Here is a 27,861-nt window from a genome sequence, read left to right as displayed (position 1 = left end):
GAAACATTTGCTCGTAATTTTGAAGCAGAAATACATGGGGGCCGATGCAATACCATACCCTTGTCGCAGTGCACAGCTCAACACGTGATTGGATGCGCGTTTTGGACTCACATCCATAACTCCTAATGCAAAATGGGGGTTAGCGCGTCCAATAGTACGCGTAGCTAACAGCACTCATCGCATGTAAATTCATATTGATGAGGCTATTGGCTATTTCCCTCGATGCAAAAACAAAAATGTGCTTTTTGTTCTTCCTCCAACTTAATATCATGGTGATATTAAGTCGGAGGAACAGAAAAAAAGAGTAAGGTAAAAAAAAAAAAAATGGTCTGACCACCCCCAAGGTTTGGCTTGATGGGCCAAGCGGGATGGATCGGACCCGAGAGTCCTGCACCTGAAATCGGGAATCTGAGGTCAGTATGAAAAAAACGCCCTCCCAGCCAGGGACCCCTGCCAGACACCCTCTTTCGGCAGGGCTGTTTTCGATTAATCCTCTTCACTGACATTTGTCAGTGATAGGGACCAATCAGTAGTATGCTAAGGAGTAAATAAATTGTGTCGGGCACTTAATATTAATTTATTCACTCCTTCACTTATTGTCGATTGGTCCGTTTACTGGCACATGTCAGTGAAAGGACCAATCACCTTTTAGAAGGCTGTCTTGAAAGAGGATTGGTCCTTTCACTGACATGTGACAGTGAATGGACCAATCGGTAATAGCCCTGCCGGAGGAGGTTCTCTGGCAATGGTTCCTTCCTGGGAGAGAGGAGATTTGCAGATTGGCAAGGGCGGTTTTATCATACAGACCTCAGATTTCCGATTTCAGGTACAGGACTCCCGAGTCCAACCCGGACCGCTAGGCCCATCGGGCCAAACCTTGGGGGTAGAGAGCGTAGGTCAGGTCAGCTGCTGGACATCCAGCCATGTCGCCTGATTGCCTGATGACAAGGACATGCTAGGGGTGCACAATTTTCCCTAGAGCATCCTTTTTAGCGTGGTAGGTCATTTTAATATTAGATCAGGCGCCCAGGAGAGGTGGTTGGGCATTCATTAGGAAAGCAGGCGTTCAGCATTGAGTGCCTGTGTTCTACTGTTCTATTGCTTCGGCCTGATGGAAGTTTATAAACTGTGTAGCTCCTGCCTCACAATTTATAAAATACTGGCATTAATCTTCGAACATCCACTTAGGCATGCAAATGCTGTATCATGGATGTGTTTGAAAGTTCGGTTTCCTGTTAGCTCCTGAGGCAATGGAGGCTAAAATGACTTGCTCAAAGTCACAAAGGGCAGCTCTGGGTTTTGAACTCTGGCATCTTTGGTTCTCAACCAATTGCTCTAACCACTAGCCTATCCATCCACTTGGTGGTTGATGGTGTTAAAGATAGTGGAGAGTACTAGTAGTACTTGGAAAGAGTTGCTGCTTTGATCAGCATCCACTTGTGAGACTAATTTATTCTATTGTCTGTAGAGAACACTTGTTAAAGTTAATTAGTTTAGATTTATAGGTGTATGCATGTATGTACATATTTACTTTAGTTATACCACAATCCATATTTGTAAGTCTTTATCACCATGTATACTCATAAGCTCTGCTTTATTCAAGATTTACATATGTTACTATAATATCTGCTTAGGGCTCTAACAGAACAGCACACTGATTTACCTTGATCATGCAAATAGGAACTTTCAAAGACTTTTAAACCCTAACATCTCTGAAAGGATATAAAAACAAAATGGGAATCTTATGAAATTGTTTACTGCAACTAAATTACCTAAAAAAGTAATTTTCTAGCACTGCTACTTGAAGTTTTGTGAAACTCTTATACTGATAAGACTAGCCTCATGCATATTATTTTGATGCTGAACAGTTGTAATAGTAACAGACAAAGTGAGATTGTTCTTGCTGGTGCCAGAACTTTGACATGTTGGTCCATGAGGGCAAAAAGCATCAGAATTTTCTCACAGGACAAGCAGGATTGTAGTCCTCACATATGGATGACATCACTGGACGGAGCCCTATCACGGAAAACTTTTCTGTCAAAGTTTCTAGAAAGCTTTGACTGGCACTGGCGCACTGAGCATGCCCAGCATGCCATGATCCCTGTGTCCATAGGGGTCTCCCTTCAGTCTCTTTTTTTCTGCCATGCAGTGTTGCTTCGCGTTCAGGAGCTCTGTGAGAGATTTCTCACAACTTTTCCTCACGGAAACACTTGAAGTTTTACTTCACAAATAATTTTTCTCTACATGGGTCTCCCTTCGTGTACATTTCATCAAAGCTCGGTGAGTATTATACCCTGTTTTTCGGTCAGTTCCTGTCACCTCACTAATGGTTCCCCCGGGTTACCATCCGAATTGCGGCCTTCTCTCTCCCTATGTCTATCACCCTCGGTCAGCCCGATGATACCTGCGAGTGTCCTTCCTGCGATCCTCCACCAGGTTCATCGGGGCTAGAGAGATAAGGACGACCACGGTTACCATTGCCGCCAGGGCCACCGTCGATGCCGTCCATGCCCCCGTCGATGCAGTCAATGCCATTGTCGATGCCCATGGTTCCGTCGATGCCACCGTCGATTCAATCGAGACTTTGTCGATTCCATCGCTGCCTCCGTCGATTCCATCGCTGCTGTCGATGCCCTCGCCGATGCCATCGGTGCTGCGCCCATGCCATCGATGCTTCGATCGTCGATACTACTGAAGCACATAAATCAATGCCCTCGACTAAACAAAACACTCCATACTTTGGGTTCTAAACCAGAGCCCCATGTAATCCTTGGGCGATAAACAGTGCCAGGAGCAGTGAAGGCATGGTCACATTCCGTCACCAATTGCCTTCTGAGACTGCGAGGGCATCTTCCTCGGTGCTGAAGAATAACCGGGCCGAGCACTGTGGGAATCATCATCACCGGCACAGTGACCATCCGCCACCAACGCCATCCAGGGCATCGGTGGCATCTTACTCTGTGCTGGAGAATGACCGGGCCGAGCACCGAGGGAAACATTGCTACTGCCATGGAAACAACCATCACTGACGCTGTTCCGGACATTGGTGGCAGTTCCTTGGTGCTGGAGAATGACCGGGCCTAGCTCCGACGGATACAGCCAGCACCGACGTGGTTCCATGTTCGGTGCTGGCACTTATACCGCACTGGCATCAATGTCCATTGAACCAGTTGCGAAGCGGGCCCGGTTACACGAGCCCTGTGCTCCTCTGCACCCGAGGCGCCAAGGCGTTCCCCACCGACACCGGTGCCAGGTACTGAGCCACCACAAAATAATGTGGAAGCGCCAGTAATGTCTAGCCTGCCTCCTCTGTAGCTGCGCTACCGTACCAGCTTACAGGATGAAGACTGACGTTTACGTCTCTCAGGCTGTCCTCAATGCTTCCTGAAATCTACTAATACTGGAGCCATCGATATTCGCACCGCTGTGGCACTGCCTCGTTGTGATACCTATCAACGACAGCCTAAGTCATCGCCGCCGACTCGTCCTTCTGATCCTCCACCACGAAGGGCGATGGGCACTCTAATCCTGCTTCAGCACTGATCCCATTGAGACCTGGTCACTAAAACGGACCAGATGTTTTCGGAAGGTTCTAGGTCATGTCATCTTTCAAGAACCATATTGGTGTCACATATTGCTCTTATCAGCTATGTTTGACACAACACCAAGGAAACCTTTCTGCCAGCAACTTGGGATTGCTTCGAGACGTCCTCCCGTTGCCAGCAACAGGACTCCATACTCAAAAATAGTCTGGCTTCTGGACCCTGATTATGGCCCGAAGTCCCAGATACACTAGCTGATCTGCCATGCACAAGTTCCAGCAGACAGTGCCTCAATTGCAAGCCCATCTCGAGACCTGGCAACAGCTCTCTATGTTTCCTTGCACAGCAGAGAGAGATGCGGGAAGGACTTTAACCACTCACGCTCCTGCGTGAGACCAACTGATATCCAAATCACATCAGCTCCACCAGTTGGGCAGGCTCCTGGACTTTCAACCTTGCCAGACATCAGAGCAGCCATCACACTGAGAACCAGGGCTCGGGATACCATTCCCAGGACCTAGCAAGGCAGAGGATTTTAATCACGCTATTCCTTCTTTCAACAGAAATGAGGCGATCTCTGCCCATCCCGGACCTCAGAAATCTCACCAAATTTCTTCAGAAGGAAAAATTCAGAATGATGTCTCTCACCACCATACTTCCTTTACTACAATAAGTGGGTTGCCTCTCTCCTCTGGTCTTTCTATGCGCTCCATAGTGAGTCAACAACATTTTCGATACCAAGTTCTGCCATTCACACTAGCTTCGACAACCTGTTTATTTCACCAAATACCTACAGAGACTGCCACTTCTCTACAGAGAAAAACAGCATTCACGCCTTTCCTTGCATGGACGACTGCCTAATGGAAATCAATCCAAGCAAGGAGCTCTAAATTCTCCATGACTCACTATAAATCTTCTCAATTTGGCTAGGATTTCTGATCAACTACCACAAATCCCATATGGAGTAGTTCTGGGCTATATAGAAACATAGAAACATAGAAATGACGGCAGAAGAAGACCAAACGGCCCATCCAGTCTGCCCAGCAAGCTTCACATTTTTTTCTCATACTTATCTGTTTCTCTTAGCTCTTTGGTTCTATTTCCCTTCCACCCCCACCATTAATGTAGAGAGCAGTGATGGAGCTGCAACCAAGTGAAATATCAAGCTTGATTAGTTATGGGTAGTAGGGGAAGTAACCGCCGCAATAAGCAAGCTACACCCATGCTTATTTGTTTTACCCAGACTATGTTATTCAGCCCTTATTGGTTGTTTTTCTTCTCCCCTGCTGTTGAAGCAGGGAGCTATGCTGGATATGCTTGTAGTATCAGTTTTTCTTCTCCCCTGCCGTTGAAGCAGGATATGCATTGAAAGTGAAGTATCAAGCTTATTTGGTTGGGGTAGTAACCGCCGTAACAAGCCAGCTACTCCCCACTTTGTGAGTGCAAATCCTTTTTTCTTCTCCCCTGCTGTTGAAGCAGAGAGCTATGCTGGATATGCGTGAAGTATCAGTTTTTCTTCTCCCCTGCCGTTGAAGCAGAGAGCTATGCTGGATATGCGTGAAGTATCAGTTTTTCTTCTCCCCTGCCGTTGAAGCAGAGAGCTATGCTGGATATGCGTGAAGTATCAGTTTTTCTTCTCCCCTGCTGTTGAAGCAGGGAGCTATGCTGGATATGCGTGAAGTATCAGGTTTTCTTCTCCCCTGCCGTTGAAGCAGAGAGCTATGCTGGATATGCATTGAAAGTGAAGTATCAGGCTTATTTGGTTTGGGGTAGTAACCGCCGTAACAAGCCAGCTACTCCCCACTTTGTGAGTGCAAATCCTTTTTTCCACATTTCCTCTTGCTGTTGTAGCTTAGAGCGATGTTGGAGTCACAGTAACCATGTGTATGTTTATTGAATAAGGGTATTGTCTCCAGGCAGTAGCCATCATTCTGGCTAGCCACCCACTCTTTATTGACGGCCTCTTGATTTTATGGATCCACAGTGTTTATCCCACGCCCCTTTGAAGTCCTTCACAGTTCTGGTCTTCACCACTTCCTCTGGAAGGGCATTCCAGGCATCCACCACCCTCTCCGTGAAGAAATACTTCCTGACATTGGTTCTGAATCTTCCTCCCTGGAGCTTCAAATCGTGACCCCTGGTTCTGCTGATTTTTTTCCTATGGAAAAGGTTTGTCGTTGTCTTTGGATCATTAAAACCTTTCAAGTATCTGAAAGTCTGTATCATATCACCTCTGCTCCTCCTTTCCTCCAGTCGCAATGGAAGTCGTAATGGACTTCCTACCCAACAACCGCGCAGACATCCTGTGAAATTCTCCACATTTCTGTTCGCATGCAACATAGCCTCAGCCCATCACTTATTTCATTGCTGGGCCATGGGGTTTTTTCACTATCCACGTCACTCATATGGCCAGACTAGCCATCAGTAAGATTCAGTGGATTTTCAAATTTCAGTGGCTCTAAGCTGTTCAACCGCTTTTGTCCCTGATCCATATTACCGATCCAGTACCAAATCCTCAGATGATCTTGGCCGTGGTCGAATTCAACTAGGGTTGGAGAGCCGAATCCACATCCTCCCAACCCAAAATGTGTCTACTCCGCTCCATGAAAAGTCTCAGATCAACTTCCTGGAGCTTCGAGCCATGAGTTATGCCCTTTATGCCTTAAAACACTGCCTCTCACACAAACCTTTGTGTATACAGACAGACAACATAGTGGCAATGTGGTATTCCAACGCACAGGCTTTTATCTGCTGTGCCAGGAGGCCGCGCAGCTCGAGGCCTGGGCCCTTGCACACTCCATGCATCTACAGGCCACTTATCTAATAGGCATACTGAACGCACTAGCGGATTTTCTCCATAGATGTCTCCATCCTCACGAATGGTCTCTGAATCCATGTGTAGCGAGCAAAATCTTCTAGCGCTGGAGTCAACCAATCTTTGACCTCTGCGTCCCAATCGAACCACAGAGTGGACAGATTCTACTCTCTACACATGCCTTCCCATGGAATGCGTTCCCATGGACGCTTTTGCTCGCCCTGCAACAAAGGCCTCCTATATACGTCTCTTGCAATACCGCTCACAGCCAAAACTCTCATGATGCTACAGCAGGGCAGGTTTCCAATGATTCTGATCACCACGTCCCCATACTTCTCAACCTATCACTCCAGTAACCAATTCGCCTGCCCACAGGTCAGTCTCATAACACAGACTCACTATTCTCAGGTACTGGTAGCTTCACGACAGCTTTCCACATGTAAATCTTACCATTTGAAATGGGCAAGATTTACCACATGGTGTGCACAAAAAGGTATTAGCCCCTTTTTTCTGCACCACTCCATCTCTTAGGCTATCTAGGATACCCCTCGGATTCTGGTCCCCAGACATCCTCTGCACGGGTACACCTCAGTTCCATTACACCGTACCACCTGGAAGTAGGGGATGGCCGATTAACGGCTCAACCCCTTCTGAGTCGGCTTGTCATGGATTCTCTACAGATTAAGCCTCCTCTATGATCGCTGGTTATGGAATGGGGCGTACATATAGTGCTTACAAGACTCATACGTTCCCAGTTCGAGCCTTTGCATTCCTATAACTTTAAAATTCAAAAATGGGAAATTCTTTCCCTCGTAGCCATTACTTCTGCTAAAAGGGTCAGTGAGTTACAAGCCCTTGTTGCATACTCACCCGACACTAGGTTCCTCTGTGACCGAATGGTCCTCCGTACTCACCCTAATATTCTTCTTAAGGTAGACGCAACCTCTCAACTTACTCAGATATACTCTGCCCACTTTTCCCAAGGCCTCTCTCTCACCAGGGCGAGAGGGTTTTTCACACCTTGGACTGTAAGCGTGCACTTGCATTCTATCTAGACCACACTGCACTCCATAGACAATACACCCAGCTCTTTCCTTCTTTGACAGAGACAAGCTGCGAGTTCCAGTGGGCACACAAACTCTCTCCATCTGACTAACAGACTGTATCGAATTTTGCTATGAAAAAGCAGACCTTCCTCTCTAGGGGGTGAGTGAAGGCACATTCTGTAACGGACATAACATCGGTACCACACTATTATTCAGTACCAATTCTGACATTTCCTAGGCTGCGACTTCTAGCTCTCTTCACACATTCCTGCCCCCTACTGCTTAGATATGGAAGTCTGTCAAGACTTTGCCTTTGGCCAACCTGCTTTCTTCCACTATAATCCCCAACTCCTTCCACAACCACCTGCTGTGATGTCAGGCTGCCTCATCATTGCCAATAGTACCCCAATTATTGTGCCTGCTATTGGCCTGTTGTAATATGAGTCAGCCTGTAGCTTGCTAATCACCCATATGTAAAGACTACCTCCTGCTTGTCCTGGGAGAAAGCAGAGTTGCTTACCTGTAACAGGTGTTCTTTCAGGACAGCAGGATGTAGTCCTCATGAAACCCACACACCACCGCATACATTTTATTATTTTATTTTTCGCTTGCACATTTTGCTACAAACAAGACTGAAGGGAGACTCCTGTGGACACAGTGATCATGGCATGCTGGGCATGCTCAGTGCACTCAGTGTGCCAGTCAAAGCTTTCTAGAAACTTTGACAGAAAAGTTTTCCGTGATAGGGCTCCGTCCAGTGACGTCATCCATATGTGAGGACTACATACTGCTGTCCTGGGAGAATACCTGTTACAGGTAAGCAACTCTGCTTTCAGTATGTTCAGGATTCTAGGGACCTGGATACCATGAACATCATCTTATAAATTTTGTGGGTTTTTTTTAGGCCACATTGGACGTAGTGATGAACCTTCAGTTCCAGTATATTGAAAAGCTGTGGCAGTCATTTTGGAGTTCTAAAATTTCGTCAGGTGATGGGTCCACTCCGATGCAAACAAAGTATGTGAAATACAAAGAATCCAACTGTTATTGGAAACCTACCACATTTTGTATATTTAAATGATTGTCATTAACATAAATTGTACCATTTTTAAAAATATATATTCTTATGGATTTCATTCAGATAGGATCTTTATATGTTTATAGGTGTGATATTTCAGGAACATAAATGCAGCTATTTCTGGACAAATGGCTAGGCAGGATGTCCCCTTCTATGCCTTTACCATCTAAGAAACACCACGCAGAATCTCCATCAGCGCAGAAGAAAACAGCGCTATCTACTTCTTATGCCGATATCTTGGCACCAAAGGTAGCGGCTTCTTGGGCTCCATCCATATCAGCTGTTACAGCACCAACAGGTTTCTGTGCCAGTACTATTCCTCTGTGCCGAGAGTCTGTTACTGAACTCGCTATTGGAAACTATTCTCTGGTGGTTTTGGTATTAGTGGCACTTCAACCTGCTGCGTCTGAGTGTCACCACATTATACAGAAATTATGGTTGGAGTTTCTTCATAATTATATGAAGAAGACCCGATCTACTACTCCTCCTTCATTGATTGCGCAGCTAGTGTTAGAACATTTTTTTTAGCTGAGATGCATTCACAGTCTCCTATTCCACCATATCAGATATTCCAAAGACCAAGGAGGACTCCATTTCTTCAAAAGGATAAAACATTGTCAAAAGAGAATCCAGTGTTAATTTCTGATTCTGACAATGATTTTCTGTTATCTTTTGGGTCTTGCTCCTTCCATTCTTTTGATAAATCTACAGGATTGCTCTCTGACCCTTTATAAGAGCCAGCTAGAAATCTACTCCACCGGAAGACATGTCCTGCCCTACCTTCATCCAAAAAATGGCGGATTCCATACTTTCTGGGAGCATTAAAATGTGAATCAAGAAAATGTGTGGCAAACTATTTATTTATTTATTTATTTATTTATTTATTTATTTATTTATAGGCTTTTTTTATACCGATATTAGTGGGTACATCATATCGGTTTACATCAAACTGAAGGTAGAAATTACATATAACAGGGAAGGGGGATGGGATTGCAGACTAGAGGAGGAGCGAGAAAACTAAAGAGGAGCGAGAAAAGAAACTGCAGAGAAATAACATGTTAACATAACGTGAATATTAGAAGTTTAGAAGCAAACATCTGTGGCAATGGGTTTATGGTGTAAGGGTCCTAACAATGCACTGGACAATAACCATTAACAAAAAGGATTTTATTTATAAGTAAGCACACATCGGTTGCGCATAATTCTAAATACACAGTTCAAATGTAGTGTACAAACAAGGACCCCGACATGGCCGTGTTTCGCACCATACCTTCCAAAATTTTGAGGATTGTGTAAACAAAGCGTGGAAAATGATGCTGATCAAAGAGTACCTGAAGTGTTAAAAACACCATAGAAATGACTACAAAGCTGTAATTCAGGGTGCCGCTGGAGAACTCAAACGTGGCACAGGAATAAGTGAAAAACCTTAAAATGACCAGCAAATAGGTTTAGACAGGGAGGTATATACAGAGAACCATTCAAGTTATAGCTGAATCAGACAGTTTAAATATTTAGACACGGGAGCATCACAATGTCAGGAATTGTAAACAAGCACTTGCAATAACTAGTTGGATCCGGACCGGGATGGTCTCATATTATAGTTCAGGCTGCGAAATAAGTTTAAAGGGCACTCTGACTGTACACGGTCTGATTCAGCTGTAACTTGAATGGTTCTCCGTATATACCTCCTTGGCTAAGCCTGTTTGCTGGTCATTTTAAGATTTTTCACCTATTCCTGTGCCACGTTTGAGTTCTTCCGCGGCACCCTGAATTACAGCCTTGTAGTCATTTCTATGGTGTTTTTAACACCTCAGGTACCCTTTGATCAGCATCATTTTCCATGCCTTGTTTACACAATCCTCAAAATTTTGGAAGGTAAGGTTCCCCTGACGCAGCCCTGATGCAAAACATGGCCGTGTCGGGGTCCTTGTTTGAACTGTATATTTAGAATTATTTATTTATTTATTTATTTTTTTTTTAGTTTTTATATACCGATCTTCTTGCATTAGATACAAATCAAACCGGTTTACATGGAACAAAAAACTGCCTGTAAAGGCGATTATATGGAACCAAGAACATACAGTATAATAAACTGGGCAACTTATTTATAAATTTAACTGACCAGAGAAAAACAATTTACATTACATAGTCATGTAATATATGATAAACACGTACATATATATATATAAATATACATACATACATACCCACATATATATATATATATATATATATATATATATATATATATATATATACACACACATACACACAACCGATGTGTGCTTACTTATAAATAAAATCCTTTTTGTTAATGGTTATTGTCCAGTGCATTGTTTGCCACACATTGTTTTCTTGTATATTTCTCCATATGTGTGAGCTGTTTACTCAGCCCTTGCTCTGAGTATTAAAATGTATACAGGCACCTAAGCAAACTATCTATGGCTGTCTGAATACATAAGCCTTTTCAAGATCTTCAGTTTAAGATTTAACAAACATCTCTCTCCACACCTCTTGTGGCTAGGAAAATAGAATTGAAGTACAAAAGTCAACTTTGTCCAAGGCACAGAAAGATCCAACGGAGAGCGGTGACGTCACCCGCTAAGATGGCCGCCTGAACTAGTGGCTCGCGCCTTCCACCCCCGTGATCCCTCTCCATCAGCAGCTTCAGTGCTCGGGACTGTACAGAAAATTCATAGTAGAGCCCCGGGAAGATCAGCATGACGACCCCGAAAAAAAAGCCAGATTTGAATAGGTTTTCGTTCGCGTCGGCGGCGGTGATGGCAGCGATCATGTCTGGAGACAAAATGACGCCCGGGCAAGAGAAAAATGCAGCCACAGATACAGCTCCAACTGAGGATGCGAGGGCTCCGACATACCTACAAGACAGGAGTTTAAAAGCTGGTTTCAAGAACTGAGAGGCGATATGGCCCGGTTTAGGAGAGAAATCGGGGACCCATGCAAAGCCACATCAAAGACCTCGGAGGGAGAGTGGATGATGCAGAAACGGGCCTGGAAGAACAACAAACTGAGGTCAGTAAGCTGAGAGAGGAACAGGAAAAATTGAAAGAAGTCCAGGAAGGATTAAATATACATATGTAAGATATAGAAAATAGATCACGTCGCAATAATTTGCGATTCCGTGGCGTGCCAGAAATGGAGGAATATGACTGTTCTAAAGTGGTGAGAGACATTTGCAACCTGCCGCTATATCCTACTGGCTGCGAGGAAAACCGTAAGGAGGTGGTACTAAAACGAGCCCACAGAGCCCTGGGGAGCACACGCAGCAATCAGGCTAGGGACATCATAGCCTGCTTCCACAGCTTCACAGTAAGAGAGGGTGGCTCAAGCAGCTAGGAAAAGCGGAACTTTAACCTGACAGGATCACAAGGTTGAGGTATTTCAGGATCTTCAATATCCACCATTAAAAAAAAGGAGGGAATTCTGTGACATCATCCAGGCATTGCGGTCCCACAAATTCGCTACCGCTTGCTATTCCCTTTTGGCCTTACTTATACAATAAGCGGAGTCAACTTGAGGGTCCCCGGATATCCGAAGCGGTGGACATTCTGCGGGAGGCAGGCATGCTCCTGGAGGGTCCAAAGAAACCTGAGAACAATTATAATCTGACCGGGACACACAAACTGGAGAGACCCCACTGGAAGAGAGTGGACAAAGGGGACCGACATCTATGGAGGCACTCGGGAGGACCAGTGACAACATCACAGGATCCTGGATAAGAGGGCAGAGAAGGCAACTCGTGGACTTCAGTTCGAACTCAGACTGTGTAGTCTACAGCATGACGAGGTTATTTTCATCCATAGCAGGATGAAGCCAGTTGATTTATGCAGTTTTGCTTTAATAATATAGTCAGTTGAAGGGGAGGGATCCCGCATCCCCCACAAAGTTGATGTTACTGATATGATTTAATGTAGGTTGGGGGGGGGGGGGGAATATGGGCCGCACTGGAGGGTGGTGACGTCGAAACTCTCCAGGGAAGTTTCCACATGGGAAAATGTGGATTAGACAGGGTAAGGGAGAGGGTGGGGAGGGAGTGGGGTAGGGAATTTGGTGGGTAAAGGGCCTCACAGGATGACTATTTTTCTAGTGATACACAGCGGTTCAGGTGAAGAGATGGGACAATTCTTTTGTGTACGGAGGAGGAAATCCAGAAGCGGAACATAGCAGACAGACGGGTAAAGATTAGGATATGGGGACTGTAAAGATCATTTCCATTAATGTGAAAGGGCTGCAAACAAATACTAAGCGGCAGGTGTTTACACGGGAAATGGCAGAATTACGCGCAGACATTGTTTTTTTGCCAGGAAACCAACCTCACCAAGCTGCACGAATGGCTATTAGTATCTAAGGGGTATCGCAAACATTTATTTATTTATTTATTTAAAGCTTTTTTTATACCGGCATTCATGATAAAATCACATCATGCTGGTTTACAGGAAACAGGGGAGTGATAACATTGAACGAAAAACTGGTGTTTATAGGTAGATATAAAAAAGTTACAATAAAACAAGGGAAAATTGAACTTGGGTGAGAAGAAGAGTAGCTGGAATAATTTAGGCAATAAGAATGAGCAGAATAAATTAACTTATTTACAAAGTGTTACAATTAATTACATAGTGTTGATGGGAAATTTACAAGTGGTTGTGGTATGTCTGGAGAGAGTTATAAGAGTCCGTTGTGATCGTCAGATGTGATCAGGAAAGGCCTGCCTAAACAACCATGTCTTTAGTCTTTTTCTGAATGTTGGCGGCTTCCGTTTTCTGAATGCGGCGTTTTCCGTTTTCTGAATGCGGCGGCTTCCGTTCATCATAAGTACTGTGGGGTGGGAATATTATTCTCCATACACATGGTAGTAGATGTTATCACGATGTTGAGAGACGTGGAAGGCAGATACCTCCTTGTGAAGGTGAAGCTCCATAATAAAATTTACACCCTTCTGAATGTATTTGCCCCCAATACAGACCAGGCAGTCTTTATGACAAACTATCTAATATTATAAGTGTATGGTCGGAGGGCTCTGATTGTTGGGGGGGGATTCAATCTCACTAGGTATCCATGTCTAGACAACTCTCACCCAGGCAGTAGTGGTGGTAGGACACACAGGCAGGCCCTTAAGCATCTTATTGCAGATAGGGGATTCACTGATATCTGGCGGCTGCACTATCCCACAACACGTAATTACACGTTTTACTCACACCCAAATAAATCATATTCCAGACTAGATTACTTTTTAATAGATAAACATCTAGTGGGTTCCATTAAGGAAACAGACATAGGAAACATCACATGGCCAGACCACACACCTATATGGATAACATTGATTACTGGGGGGATGCAGGCGGGAACTAAATTCTGACGCTTAAATGACAGCCTTTTAGATGACCGCTCCTTTGTGACCCACTTGAAAGATGAAATTCAAGCCTATCTCAGTCGTAATGATAATAGGGAGGTATCTCCTGGGATATTACGGGATAGTTTAAAGGCCTATATTTGAGGCTTAATTATTGCTTGGGCGGCACATGTAAAGAAGGACAGAGATAAAGAGCGGCTTGTTCTATTGGAAAGAATTAACCAATTTGAAATACGGCATAAACGCTCTCCAGACGAGCATACCTTAGGCCGCTTGAAGGAAGCAAGACAGGCTATACATAATTTAGAGCTTGGCAAAATTGCCCACCAGTTAGAGCGGTTAAAACAACAGCACCATGAGTTTGGTAATAAGGCAGGACGCCTCTTAGCGAGAAAATTAAAGGAGAGGGACGCTCAAACGCAGATCACCAAGATAAGGGATTCTCAGGGAAATTTTATATACTCTCAGGCAGACATCGGGTGCCGATTCACACACTTCTATCAGACGCTATATGATACCGAAACTCAGAGCACCCTACAGCACATATCACATTATTTGGAGGGAGTGGATATGGCAAAGTTATCCGATGAGCACAGGGAAAAGCTTAATGCAGAATTGACCGAGGGAGAGATTCTGAGTATTATAAAGGATCTTAAAACAGGGAAAGCCCTAGGACTTGATGGCTATACAGCCCGGTATTATAAAGTATTTAGCGCTGAACTACTAACCCCCTTAGTACAAATGTATAATACCCTATCTTCTTATGGCTTGATTGCACTGGTAGCCAACATGGCGGGCATCAATCACTGTATTGGCAAAACCTGGGAGGGACCATACACTCTGCGGCTCATATAGGCCGATATCCCTGATCAACATAGATCTTAAAATATTGGCTCGGGCCTTAGTGCGCCTGGGGAGGGTGGCACCCCTGTTAGTGACGGTGGATCAGTCGGGGTTCATACCTGGAAGATTAGTGTCTGATAATGTCCGCAGGGTAGTTGAACTGATGTGGTGGGCACAGCGTCAGGACATCCCGGCATTTCTTCTAGTGGTCGATGCCGAAAAGGCCTTTGACCGCGTGCATGGGCCATATCTCTTTCAATTGCTAGAGAGGATGGGATTGGGTGAATCATTTATTACATGGGTCCAGTAATTGTATGGCCATCCCCAAGTCAGAATAAAAATTAATGGATCTTACTCGGACCCCTTTGAGGTTAAACGTGGTACAAGGCAGGGGTGTCACCTATCACTTCTATTTTCCCTCTTGCTTGAACCATTTGCGGCAAGAGTGAGGAATCATGCCCAGATTCAGGGAATACGTATCGGAGCGCCTGACTACAAGATGTCGCTCTTTGCTGATGACCTGTTATTTACAGTCTCAGTACCAATACTTGACTCTACTGGAGGAACTTACTAACTTTGGGCGGCTATCAGGTTTTATAATCAATGCTGACAAGTCCAAACTATTGAATGTTTCCATGTCAGCAGCGCAGTATGCAACCGTGGGAGGTGCATTACCCTTCCGTTTGGCTAAAAATTATGTAACATATCTTGGAGTTAAGCTTGGAACTGATCTTGATAATCTGTTTCATTTAAACTATGATCCTTTAATGACACAAATACAACAAGATATGGACAGGTGGGACAGATATCTCTTGGTTTGGCAGGATAGCAGTGATCAAAATGAATGTCTTACCACGCTTCTGCTAGATGTTTCAAACCTGCCAGTAGAGGTACCGGAGGGAGCAATGCGTATATGGCAGAGGAAGATTTTCCGATTTATATTGAAAAGAAAACCACCCAGGGTTTCCCGACAAGTACTCTACAGAGACAGGAGCAGGGGAGGGCGCAATATACCCAATTTACTCTGGTATTACTCGGCTATTATGTTGGAGGTGATCATCAGCTGGCACAGGAAGGGGGATGTAAAACCGAGGATCACTATAGCACAGGTCATAGCGGGTGAACCCCCCTGGAATACAGGGTCTGGAGCAAACTGGGGGGCAAAGATACATACAAACAAATGACGCCCTTTTCTCAGGCTGCACTCAAGGTTTGGCTGAAATGGCGGTCATATTTAGTGGGGGTCAAGGGGATACACCACTTGACATCCTTCCTGTACGATCCTGCCTTTCCTCCTGGAATGGATAGGGCATTTATCAGTCTATGGCAGGGGAAAGGAGTAACCCAGATAGGACAGTTCTTTTGTGGTTCCTAATTAATCCCATATGTAGATTTACAAAATATTTACAGTTTGTCCCCAATGGATAGGTATACATATTTACAATTAGCACATTACTTTAAAGCGGAAGAGGCTCCATCGGTTTTCCTTACCGATAGGACAAGTTTGAATCCTTGTGTGCACAGACCGGACCTCTGCACCGACCAATAACAAGACTGTATATGATTATTAATAGTGGCCCCAAAATTAAAATGACCCACCAGCTTCAATGGGAAGCGGACCTCGGGGACGGGTTTTCGGAACTAGACTGGGATATGTGCCACAAGCATATGAGCTGGAGTTCTATATCAGCCACCATGAAAGAAAATGGTTATAAACTGCTATAAAGGGGGTATATGTCACCCGAATGCTTACACAAATTGAATAGTAGGGCCAATCCCATGTGTTGGAGGCAGTGTGGGGAGAAAGGAACCTTCTTCCATATGTGGTGGACCTGTTCTAAGGTGGTGAAAACATGGGAATATGTACTGGAGCACCTATTTGAAGTACTGGGTGTCTGCATAGCCCCAGCCCCTAAACTCTGCTTGTTAAGCATGATAGATGACACAATAGAAGACTTACAGAAATCTCTGGTGCTCCACACACCTAATCTCTCGAACATACTTAATCAAGTAGCTAGAGTATACCAGATGGGGCATTTCACTGCAATTCGGAATCAGAGTACAGAAATTTCATGCAATATGGAATCCATACTGCATCTGGAAAAAGCACATATTGCAACCACAACAACCACAGTAGCTACTATTTAGCAGACCTTTAGGGTGGGGCTGGGGGAGGGTGGTTGGGGACTGTTTAAGGGGGGAAAATCGAAAAGTAAATAGAAAAAGGAGACAAGATTTAATATCAAAGAGTGTTTTATTATATTGTATTTATGCACAGGTGTATTGACATACTCAGGTTTAATCTTTGTTCTGTTCATGTTCTTGATTTCTTCTGATATATTCGAATGTGGTCTTGTATTCAATGTTCATAACACATCTGTACAATTCTTGATATCATTTTGTACTTTGTTGGCTTTAAAGGAAAATAAACAATTACAAAAAAAAAAGAAAAGAAAGATCCAACTGCCTCATAAGTCTGTGGTAGTGGAGTTTGCCCAAAAAAAGGGAAAAAAAGATCAAAACCTCATTCACATACTCCTCCTGGGAAAGATGCAAAATTGCTGGATGCTATGAGGAGAAAGATCTTTCAATTGGCAATGCTCCAAACCAAGATCTCAGTGTATCAATTCCAGATAATCCTTTATCTGTTCAAAACTCTGCAAAAGATGAGGGATGCATCAGGATATCTTTCCTCTGACATTCAAAACAAATTTACATCACATCTCAATAAAGCAGAGGAATGTACAAAGCATTTAAATGGATCAGTTTATGAAGCCTTTGACACATCATCAATAAAAGATTCAGAAGGAACGCTTGGCTAAAGACATCAGGCCCGAGAGAAGATAAGAACATAAATATAAGATATGCCATACTGCGTCAGACCAAGGGTCCATCAAGCCCAGTATCTAGTGGCCGGCCATGTCACAAGTTCCTGGCAAGTACCCAGATTTTAAATCGCCCGCGTGCGTAAAATACAGGGGTTACGCACGCGGCCAGGCCTTGCGCATGCCAAGCACATTTTAGAAGGGGCCTGGTCACACGCGTAACCCCCTTTACTCGCACAAGAGACGGGCCTCGCAAAAGGGATGGTCCATGGGGCAGGGCGGAGCTGGAGGCGGCCAGTACAGCACAACTTATGCTAGCTGAAGAGCTGGCGTAAGTTCTGAAACAAAGAAAAAAAAAACAAAACCCAGGTAGGATGTTTTAAGGGGTTGCGGAGGACAGGGAAGGGGGGAGGGAGTTTGGGCAGGGGGGTGGGGAAGTTCCCTCCCAGTCCGCTCCTTAATTGGAGGGAACTGGGGAAGGCCGCGATGCGTCGCCTCATAAATTTTGCAAAACTACCCCCCCTTGCATACGCGGATTACAAAATCCGGTGCACATGGACATACGAGCGCAGCTATTAAAATCTACTCCTAAATGAATAGATCCCAAGCTACTAATCCTTATTGATTAATAGCAGTTTATGTACTTCTGCTCTAGGAACTTATCCAAACCTTTTTTAAACCCAGTTACACCAACTGCCATAACCACATCTTCTGGCAATGAATTCCAGAGCTTAATTATTTGTTGACTGAAAAAGAATTTTCTCTGATTTGTTTTAAATGAGCTACTTGCTAACTTTATGGAGTGCCCCCGGTTTTTGTATTATTCGAAAGAGTAAATAACAGATTCATATTTACCTGTTCAAGTCCTTTCATGATTTTTAGACCTTTATGATATCCCCCCTCAGCAGTTTCTTCTCCAAGCTGACCCACCCCTAAACTCTTTAGCATTTCCTCATGGGGAGCCATTCCATACCCTTTATCAGCTTGGTCATTCTTCTCCGTACTTTCTGCAATGCATCTATATCTTTTTTGAGATGCGGCAACCAAAACTGCATACACTATTCAAGGTGCAGTCTCACCATGAAGCGATACAGAGTCATTTGACATCCATCATTTTATTTGCCATTCCCTTCTTAATAATTCCTAACATTGTTTACTTTTTTGCCCGCCACGACATACTGAGCTGACGATTTCAATGTATTATCCACTGTCGCCTAGATCTGTTAGAAATCTGCTGTTAGACTGCGGAGTAGCAATCTGTTATGAATGAGCTCCTAAAGAAGGAGGAGTCAGCAATCTTGTAGTGTCTCAGATATCGTCTTGCTAAGGAGTAGCAATTTGTAATGAATCTGATATAGTTGTGGGTGGATCCCTGGGCCGGTGGCAGATGACCACGCCCCCCGGGAGGATATCCCGAGAGGGACCACCGGCTAGGCTTGAGTATGGAGACAGACACACACAGTTCTTTTATTAAACAGGTTTTTGAAACCACCAGAGGTGGCAGTAGTGAGCTGATATGCCCGGCAGGGCTGTAGTCCCTCAGGTACTGGAACAGCGATCCAGGATGGCTGAGCTGTTGAGAAACTGTAGAAAGTGAGTAGGCAGAGTTCATGAACAGAACTAGATGACAAAACTCACATAAGGTCTCAAGGAAGCTCAGGAGCTGGAAAGGTTTAGGCCCTCGAGGAGCGAGTACCTGGTTCCAGGGAAAGCTCTGAGAGAGCGATGGCAACTCACAATTGTTTGTAGCAGCGATACTTCCAAGCAGTAGAGAATCTTAAGAGTGTCCAGGAACATGGGCCCTCGAGGAGCGAGTACCGGTTCCTATCTGTAATCTGAAAGTAAAGAAAAAGAGCGAGGCCCCCGAGGAGCGGGTACCTCTGGTAAGTCCGAGGAGGCAGAGTAGCTTGGGAGGTGTAGTCGTAGCAATCCCCTTGCTAACTCAGTTAGATAGTGAAATAGAGACCTTTAAATATTGGAAGCGGATGACGCCATCTCAGAGGGACGCCCCTGAGGTTCTCGCTCTTGCTGGTACTTCAGTCAGAGCGCGCGTGCACCCTAGGTCTTCAGGCAACATGGATCTGCAATGTCGAGCTGGTCCGGGGACGCCGGAGGGGAGACGGCATGGAGACGCCGCGGCAGCCAGCCGTCCATCAGACCCGGAGGGAGTCGCCACACAGGTAAAGAGGGCGGAGTGAGGACGTCGAGCAGCGATGGTCGCAACAAGATCTCTTTCCTGGGTGGTAACTCCTAATGTGGAACCTAACATTATGTAATCATAGCACTTGTACATATTACATTTCATCTGCCATTCGGATGCCCAATGTTCCAGTCTCACAAGGTCCTCCTGCAATTTATCACAATCCACTTGAGATTTAACTACTCTGCATAATGTTGTGTCAACCGCAAATTTAAGCACGTAATTCATTGTGCCCCTTTCTAGCTAATTTATAAATATATTAAAAAAAAACACCAGCCTAGTACAGATCCCTGAGGCACTCCACTGTTTATTTTTTTCCACTGTTCCACTGTGAAAACAGACCATTTAATCCTACTGTTTCCTGTCTTTTAACCAGTCTGCAATCCACAAAGGGATATCGCCGCTTATCCCATGACTTTTTACTTTTTTTTAGAAGTCTCTCATGAGGAACTTTGTTGAAAGTTTTCTTAAAATCCAAATATAACACATCTATTGATTCACCTTTATCCACATGTTTATTCAGCCCTTCATAAAAATGTAGATTTGTGAGGCAAGACTTCCCTTGGGTAAATCCATGCTGGCTTTGTCCCTTTAAACCATGTGTAGCTAAATATTCTGTGATTTTATTCTTTATAACCGTTTTCACGATTTTTCCCAGCTCTGAAGTCAGGCTCATCTGTCTATAGTTTCCTGGATCTCCCCTGGAGCCCTTTTTAAATATCGGGGTTACATTGACCACTCTCCAGTCTTCAGGTACAATGGACGTTTTTAATGATAGGCTACATGGTTTTTTACTAATAGGTCTGAAATTTCATTTTTTATTTCTTCCAGAACCCTGGGGTGTATACTATCCTGTCGAGGCAATTAACTACTCTTCGTTTTAGCAGTCTGTCCTACTACATCTTCCAGGTTCACCATAATTTGGTTCAGTTCATCTGAATCATCACTCTTTAAAACAGTCTCCGGAACGGGTATCTCCCCAACATCCTCTTCAGTAAACATGGAAGCAAAGAATTTGTTTAGTCTTTCCACAATGACCTTATCTTCCCTAAGTGCCCCTTTAACCCCTCGATCATCTAACGGTCCAACCGACTCCTGCGCAGGCTTTCTGCTTCGGATATATTTTTAAAAGCTTTTTTTATTATGAGTTTTTGCTGTTATGGCTAGCTTCAGTCTCGAGCAAGCACTCGAGGCTTGGCATACCTAGGCTCTCTAGGTGGAAGAGAAGTGAGGTGTGCCCTTATGGTAGTGAAGACGGTCCAAGTCCTGGCCACTCCGCCGACCTACATGCCCCAGGAGACCACACTATTATGGTGGTCTCTGAACAGTCCCAGCCCTTTCGGACCTGCCGCAGGGAGCAGCAGAGGCGGCAGTGCCGGATGGAGGACAGGTTGGCACAGGATTGAAGCAGAGAAAGCAAGGCCTTGGAACTTGGAGCAAAGCACAGAGGAGTTCAGAACGAAGACAGGAACAAGAGGGATGAACAGGACCCTCAGGTGCCCTACCAATCCATTGCAATGGGCGGACCCAATGGATGGTCGCAGATCACACTGTCTCCTTCGCGCCCTACACAGCCGAGGCTGGTCGCAGACCACGAGAAGAATGGGAGAAGCTCGGGAAGTCACTCAGTCCAGGGTAGTAGAAACCCCTCGGGTCCTCCAGAGTTGGAACTAGGAATCAGAAGCAAGAGTCTAAGAACTCGGAACAGAAGCAGGAACTCTCGGAGGCATGGGTCCCACATCCTGGAGCATTAGGACTGGAACATCAGGAGCAAGCAGGAACATCAGGACTGGAACATCAGAAGCAAGCAGGAACATCAGGAAGTCCAAGGGAGAGACAGCCTAGGTAGACTAGCGCCATTGCCGAAGCCAGGACTTAGTGAAGAGGAAGTCCCTTTATAGGACAGGAACTAGCAACTCCCTGGGAGGAGTTCAGATGGGCCACACCTGGCTGGCCCTATAACTAGAGCAGAGCTTTCCAAACTTTTCATGTTGGTGACACACTTTTTAGACAAACATAATTTCGTGACACAGTAATTCAGTCTACCAGCAAACCAGAAGTTAAAGGTTAAACGAACAAAATGTATTTCAACAATTTATGTATGTTTCCTTAAATATATACATAAATAAAATGTTTCACAACACAACCTATCTCATAATAAATATTTGCAGGCTTCCACTTCCTCCATGCTGATCTCGTACATTGTGAGATCAGCATAGAGAAAGTGCTACTCTTGCACATTCCCAAAGATTACATATGCCAATCACTAAAAAGTAATTTTTTTTTTTACCTTTGCTGTCTGATCTTAGTTTTCTAATCAGTTGGTCACAGGCTTTTTTTCCCACCTTTCCTTTCTTGTTTTTTTGCCAATTCCTTTTACAGGGTCTTTTTTTCTATTTCTTTTCTCTCCATCTGTCTTCCCTCAAACACATAATCAGGTTCTCATGCTCACACGCTATCTCACACATTCTCACACACACAGGCTCTCACTCACATGCAATCTCACACATCCACAGCTCTCACTCTCACATGCCTCTCTCTCATACATTCATACATACTGTCTCTCTCGTGCACATGCTGTCTCACTCTTACACACACAGGCTCTCTCACTCCTACATGCTCTCTTGCTCAAGCACAGGCTCTCACTGGCACATGCTGTCCCTCTGCATGGGTTGCCGAAGGATGGGCTCTTCAGAGGCCCTGATCTTCCCTGGCCGTGACATGGGATCTGCAGCGGCCCTGCTATTGGGTTTCCTCCTCTTCTCGGGCTGCCGCAACGTGGGATCCGCAGCGGCCCTGCTATCGGGTTTCCTCCTCTTCTCGGGCCGTCGCGACGTGGGATCCGCAACGGCCCATTAATGCTGCTCTTCTTCTGTACGCAGCAGATGCTCCTCCTCCTTCCTGCCCACGCGGCTCCGGCAACGTTTTTCTTCCAGGGCTGCACAGGCAGGAAGGAGGAGGAGTGAACGTGACCCTTTTCTTCGGGCCGTGGTGATGTAATCTCCACCACTGCCCGCCGATCTTCCTGCTATAGTTCCCTGCTTCCGCCGGCCCTGTGGACCGGGCGACACACCTCCACACTACAGGCGACACACTAATGTGTCCCGACACACACTTTGGAAAGCTCTGAACTAGAGAGAAGAGGTGCGGGCCGACCCCTAGGGAGAAGGGCGTGGCCCAAACCAGGAAGTCCAGGCAAAGATTGAAGCAGGCCTCAGGCAGGTCCCGAGGATGTCGAAGGCCTCCCAGGCCATGGTGCAAAACCTGGGCAACCAGATCAGGTGAGGCCCTGGCTTCGGAGTGGCCTTCAGAGGAAGGTGAGAGGCCTCCCGTAGCTCTAGCTACGGGAGAAATCATAACATTTGCCTCTACAACCAACTTATTTTTAAATTATCTCTTAGCTTGTCTTATCAATGTCTTACATTTAACTTGCCTCCAAGTTTTGAATAAAGATCTTTTGGCTAAAATATCCTTTTTCACCTCACTTTTTAACCATGCTAGCAATTGTTTGACCTTCCTTCCACCTTTCTTAATGCTGGGAATACATCTGGACTGCACTTCTAAGATACTATTTTTAAACAGTGTCCATGTCTGGTGTACACTGTTTCCCTTTGTAGCTTCACCTTTTTTTTTTTAAACTATTTTCCTTGTTTTGTCAAAGTTTCCCTTTTGAAAGTTTAGTGTTAGAGCCATGGATTTATTTAGTGTCCCCTTTCCTGTCAGTAATTCAAATTTGATCATGTTATGGTCACTATTGCCAAGCGGTCCTGCCACAGTTACCTCTTTCACCAAATCCTGTTCTCCACTGAGAATTAGATCAAAAATTGCTTCCCCTCTTGCAATTCCTGTACCAGTTGCTCCATAAAACTGTCATTCCATCTAGGAACTTAATCAGTCTAGCATATCCTGATGTTTTACCTGCCGGTGAGAAATTATGCATGCGATGCAAAGAGCTCCTGTCTCTCAGAGAACGAGTCCGATCTCTGGAGGCTAGAGTGCCAGTCCTGGAGGAGCTGAGGCAGACAGAGAGGTATATAGATGAGACTTTCAGGGACATAGTAGCCAAGTCCCAACTTCAGACTGGCAGCCCTGATGCTGCCTTGGAGGAAGAAGGACTCATGATTGGAGAGCATCAACCTGGTGCAGCAGGAAAGGATCCTGTAGCAAGGACCTGCTCTCCAGGTGGTGCATTGTCCTTTCGCACTGAGGATATCTCTCCAAGGCCTACTGCCCAGGAGGGAAGGGTTAGGTCGGCCGTCATAGTTGGTAATTCGATTATTAGGAATGTAGATAGCTGGGTGGCTGGTGGGCGTGAGGATCGCCTGGTAACATGCCTACCTGGTGCGAAGGTGGCAAACCTCACGCGTCACCTAGATAGGATTTTAGACAGTGCTGGGGAAGAGCCGGCTGTCATGGTACATGTGGGCACCAACGACATAGGAAAATGTGGGAGGGAGGTTCTGGAAGCCATATCGCTATGATATTAAGTTGGAGGGTGCACAGAAAAGCAGTTTTTACTGCTTTTCTGTGCACTTTCTTTGCGCTGGAAGAAATTAGTGCCGACCTTTGGGTCGGCGCTAATTTCTGAAAGTAAAATGTGCAGCTTGGCTGCACATTTTACTTATTGTATCCCGCGTGCATACCTAATAGGGCCATCAACATGGGGAGGAAAACGCGCGTCCAATGGCAGGCTAACAGTGCGCTCCGTCAGAGCGCACTGTACTGTATCGGCCTGTTAGGCTCTTGGGTAGAAAGCTTAAATCCAGAACCTCCAGGGTAACATTCTCTGAAATGCTCCCTGTTCCACACGCAGATCCCCAGAGGCAGCAGAGCTCTGGAGTCTCAATGCGTGGATGAGATGATAGTGCAAGGAAGAGCTATTCAGTTTTGTAAGTAACTGGGGAATCTTTTGGGGAAGGGGGAGTCTCTTCCGAAGGAATGGGCTCCACTTTAAGCAGGGTGGAACCAGACTGCTGGCGCTAACCTTTAAAAAGGAGATAGAGCAGCTTTTAAACTAGAGCAAAGGGGAAAGCCAACAGTCGCTCAGCAGCACATGGTTCGCAGGGAGGTATCTTCAAAGGATACTAATGATGCATTAGAATTAGGGCATCCCGACAGTGAGGTTTCAATAATAAGAAAAGTAGCCCAAGTGCCTGTAACTAAAAACTCACCTGAGCTAAAAAATTCTAACTTATCCCTATCAATTAAAAAGCAGAATGAAAATACAAACAAAAAACAAACTTTGAAATGTTTGCATGCTAGTGCCAAAAGTCTAAGAAGATGGGAGAATTAGAATGTATAGCAGTGAATGATGACATAGACTTAATTGGCATCTCAGAGACATGGTGGATGGAGGACAATCAATGGGAAAGTGCTTTTTTCATTGTAATTTGCTCGCCCTACGCAAACTATCGTCAACCACTCTTTTGATTCATCTAACGCTACTTTCGAACGTACCATGCTTTTGAGTGTACCCTATATATCATTATAACCTTTCCTGCCTTGTAATTCATCTGTGTTTCCTACACTACTACTCCAACTATCACCACAGCCCCCACCCTGTGTTTTTTGGTGTTCATTTTAAGTCCACACTACTTCAGTCCCCTCCCTACTACTAGAACCATGTGCCTATTCCCCATCCCAAGACGGCACCGCCAGCTACTACGAAAGCCCCCTATAATACCCCCCCACCCACCCAACCCTCACAAATCCCTCATACCTATCACGACCCCACCTTTCTCACAACTCCTAGGTTTAACAACCTTAGCCATTACCCTCTTCAATGCCCAATCCACCCAAAAAAAAGGACCGATATTAAATGACCTGCTTACAGACGACAACCCCGACCTATGTGCCATTACCGAGTCCTGGTTAAAAACCACTGACCAAGTTTTCCTTAACCAACTCCCAACAAAGACATACGACCTCCTCTCCATCCCAAGACTAAAAAAGAGAGGTGGGGGTCTACTCTTGGCAGCCAAAAAAAGTCTTAGCCTCAAACTACAATCTACTCAACCCCCACCCAAACTAGAAATTGCACTATTTACATCCAAATCCCTACAAATCTGCCTAGTCTACGCCTAGTCTACGCCCCCCCAGGCCTAATTGAACAAGATCCCTCACCCATCACTGAATATTTCACAGTCACAGTCAACATCAAAACAGACCTTCCTACCATTATACTAGGGGACTTTAATCTCCAGATCGGTTAGCCTGACTTCAGTGCCAGGAAAAATAGTGGAAAGTGTTCTAAACATCAAAATCACAGAACATATAGAAAGACATGGTTTAATGGAACAAAGTCAGCATGGCTTTACCCAGGGCAAGTCTTGTCTCACAAATCTGCTTCACTTTTTTGAAGGAGTTAATAAACATGTGGATAAAGGTGAACCGGTAGATATAGTATACTTGGATTTTCAGAAGGCGTTTGACAAAGTTCCTCATGAGAGGCTTCTAGGAAAAGTAAAAAGTCATGGGATAGGTGGCGATGTCCTTTCGTGGATTGCAAACTGGCTAAAAGACAGGAAACAGAGAGTAGGATTAAATGGGCAATTTTCTCAGTGGAAGGGAGTGGACAGTGGAGTGCCTCAGGGATCTGTATTGGGACCCTTACTGTTCAATATATTTATAAATGATCTGGAAAGAAATACGACGAGTGAGAGAATCAAATTTGCAGATGACACAAAATTGTTCAGAGTAGTTAAATCACAAGCAGATTGTGATAAATTGCAGGAAGACCTTGTGAGACTGGAAAATTGGGCATCCAAATGGCAGATGAAATTTAATGTGGATAAGTGCAAGGTGATGCATATAGGGAAAAATAACCCATGCTATAATTACACGATGTTGGGTTCCATATTAGGTGCTACAACCCAAGAAAGAGATCTAGGTGTCATAGTGGATAACACATTGAAATCGTCGGTTCAGTGTGCTGCGGCAGTCAAAAAAGCAAACAGAATGTTGGGAATTATTAGAAAAGGAATGATAAATAAAACGGAAAATGTCAGAATGCCTCTGTATCGCTCCATGGTGAGACCGCACCTTGAATACTGTGTACAATTCTGGTCGCCGCATCTCAAAAAAGATATAATTGCGATGGAGAAGGTACAGAGAAGGGCTACCAAAATGATAAGGGGAATGGAACAACTCCCCTATGAGGAAAGACTAAAGAGGTTAGGACTTTTCAGCTTGGAGAAGAGACGACTGAGGGGGGATATGATAGAGGTGTTTAAAATCATGAGAGGTCTAGAACGGGTAGATGTGAATCGGTTATTTACTCTTTCGGATAGTAGAAGGACTAGGGGACACTCCATGAAGTTAGCATGGGGCACATTTAAAACTAATCGGAGAAAGTTCTTTTTTACTCAACGCACAATTAAACTCTGGAATTTGTTGCCAGAGAATGTGGTTCGTGCAGTTAGTATAGCTGTGTTTAAAAAAGGATTGGATAAGTTCTTGGAGGAGAAGTCCATTACCTGCTATTAAGTTCACTTAGAGAATAGCCACTGCCATTAGCAATGGTTACATGGAATAGACTTAGTTTTTGGATACTTGCCAGGTTCTTATGGCCTGGATTGGCCACTGTTGGAAACAGGATGCTGGGCTTGATGGACCCTTGGTCTGACCCAGTATGGCTTTTTCTTATGTTCTTATGTAGATTCCCACCCCACCACCCCTGCCTGCGAGATTCTACTAGACACCCTCAAAGCCCTGGGTTTCAATCAAATCATTTCAATCAAATCATTCAATCAAATCATCTTTTGTAAAAAGATGAACTCACACATACTATTCATTACACGGTTAAGGTTTTGTTAATTGTTAAATTTGTTAAATATAATTATTATTACTTTCAATGTTCATTGTAATAAGGTTAAATAGTTGTAATAAGGTTCAATGGCTGATTGTTATTGTTCAATGTTCCATGTAAAAAAAACCCCGGTCTAACCTCCCAGACCAGGGCAACCTTTTCGTTACTTGTAAACCGGATTGATTTGTATTGTATACAGGAATTCCGGTATATAAAAATTAAAAATAAATAAAAATAAAATAAATAAAATCATCACCGAACCCACACACAAAGCGGGCCACACACTTGACCTAATCTTTGTGAACTCTAAAATAACCATTGCCACCCCCCCTGT

At 44.6% G+C, this 27,861-nt stretch overlaps 1 protein-coding gene across 5 annotated transcripts in view; it reads left to right on the top strand.

Moving 5' to 3' along the window:
- Positions 1–27,861, top strand: part of RFX2 (regulatory factor X2) — a 705,663-nt gene that overhangs the window by 470,996 nt on the left and 206,806 nt on the right. For all 5 annotated transcript variants that reach the window (XM_029610912.1, XM_029610911.1, XM_029610910.1 and 2 more), the window contains one exon: positions 8,308–8,420. In XM_029610912.1, the coding sequence (XP_029466772.1) occupies positions 8,308–8,420 (113 nt within the window). The remainder of the gene's footprint in view (positions 1–8,307; positions 8,421–27,861) is intronic.

The sequence above is a fragment of the Rhinatrema bivittatum genome, chromosome 8, assembly GCF_901001135.1.
Source record: "Rhinatrema bivittatum chromosome 8, aRhiBiv1.1, whole genome shotgun sequence".
Lineage (NCBI taxonomy): Eukaryota > Metazoa > Chordata > Amphibia > Gymnophiona > Rhinatrematidae > Rhinatrema > Rhinatrema bivittatum.
The sequence above is the reverse complement of the archived record's forward strand: the minus strand, read 5'-3'. Positions and strand labels throughout refer to the sequence as shown.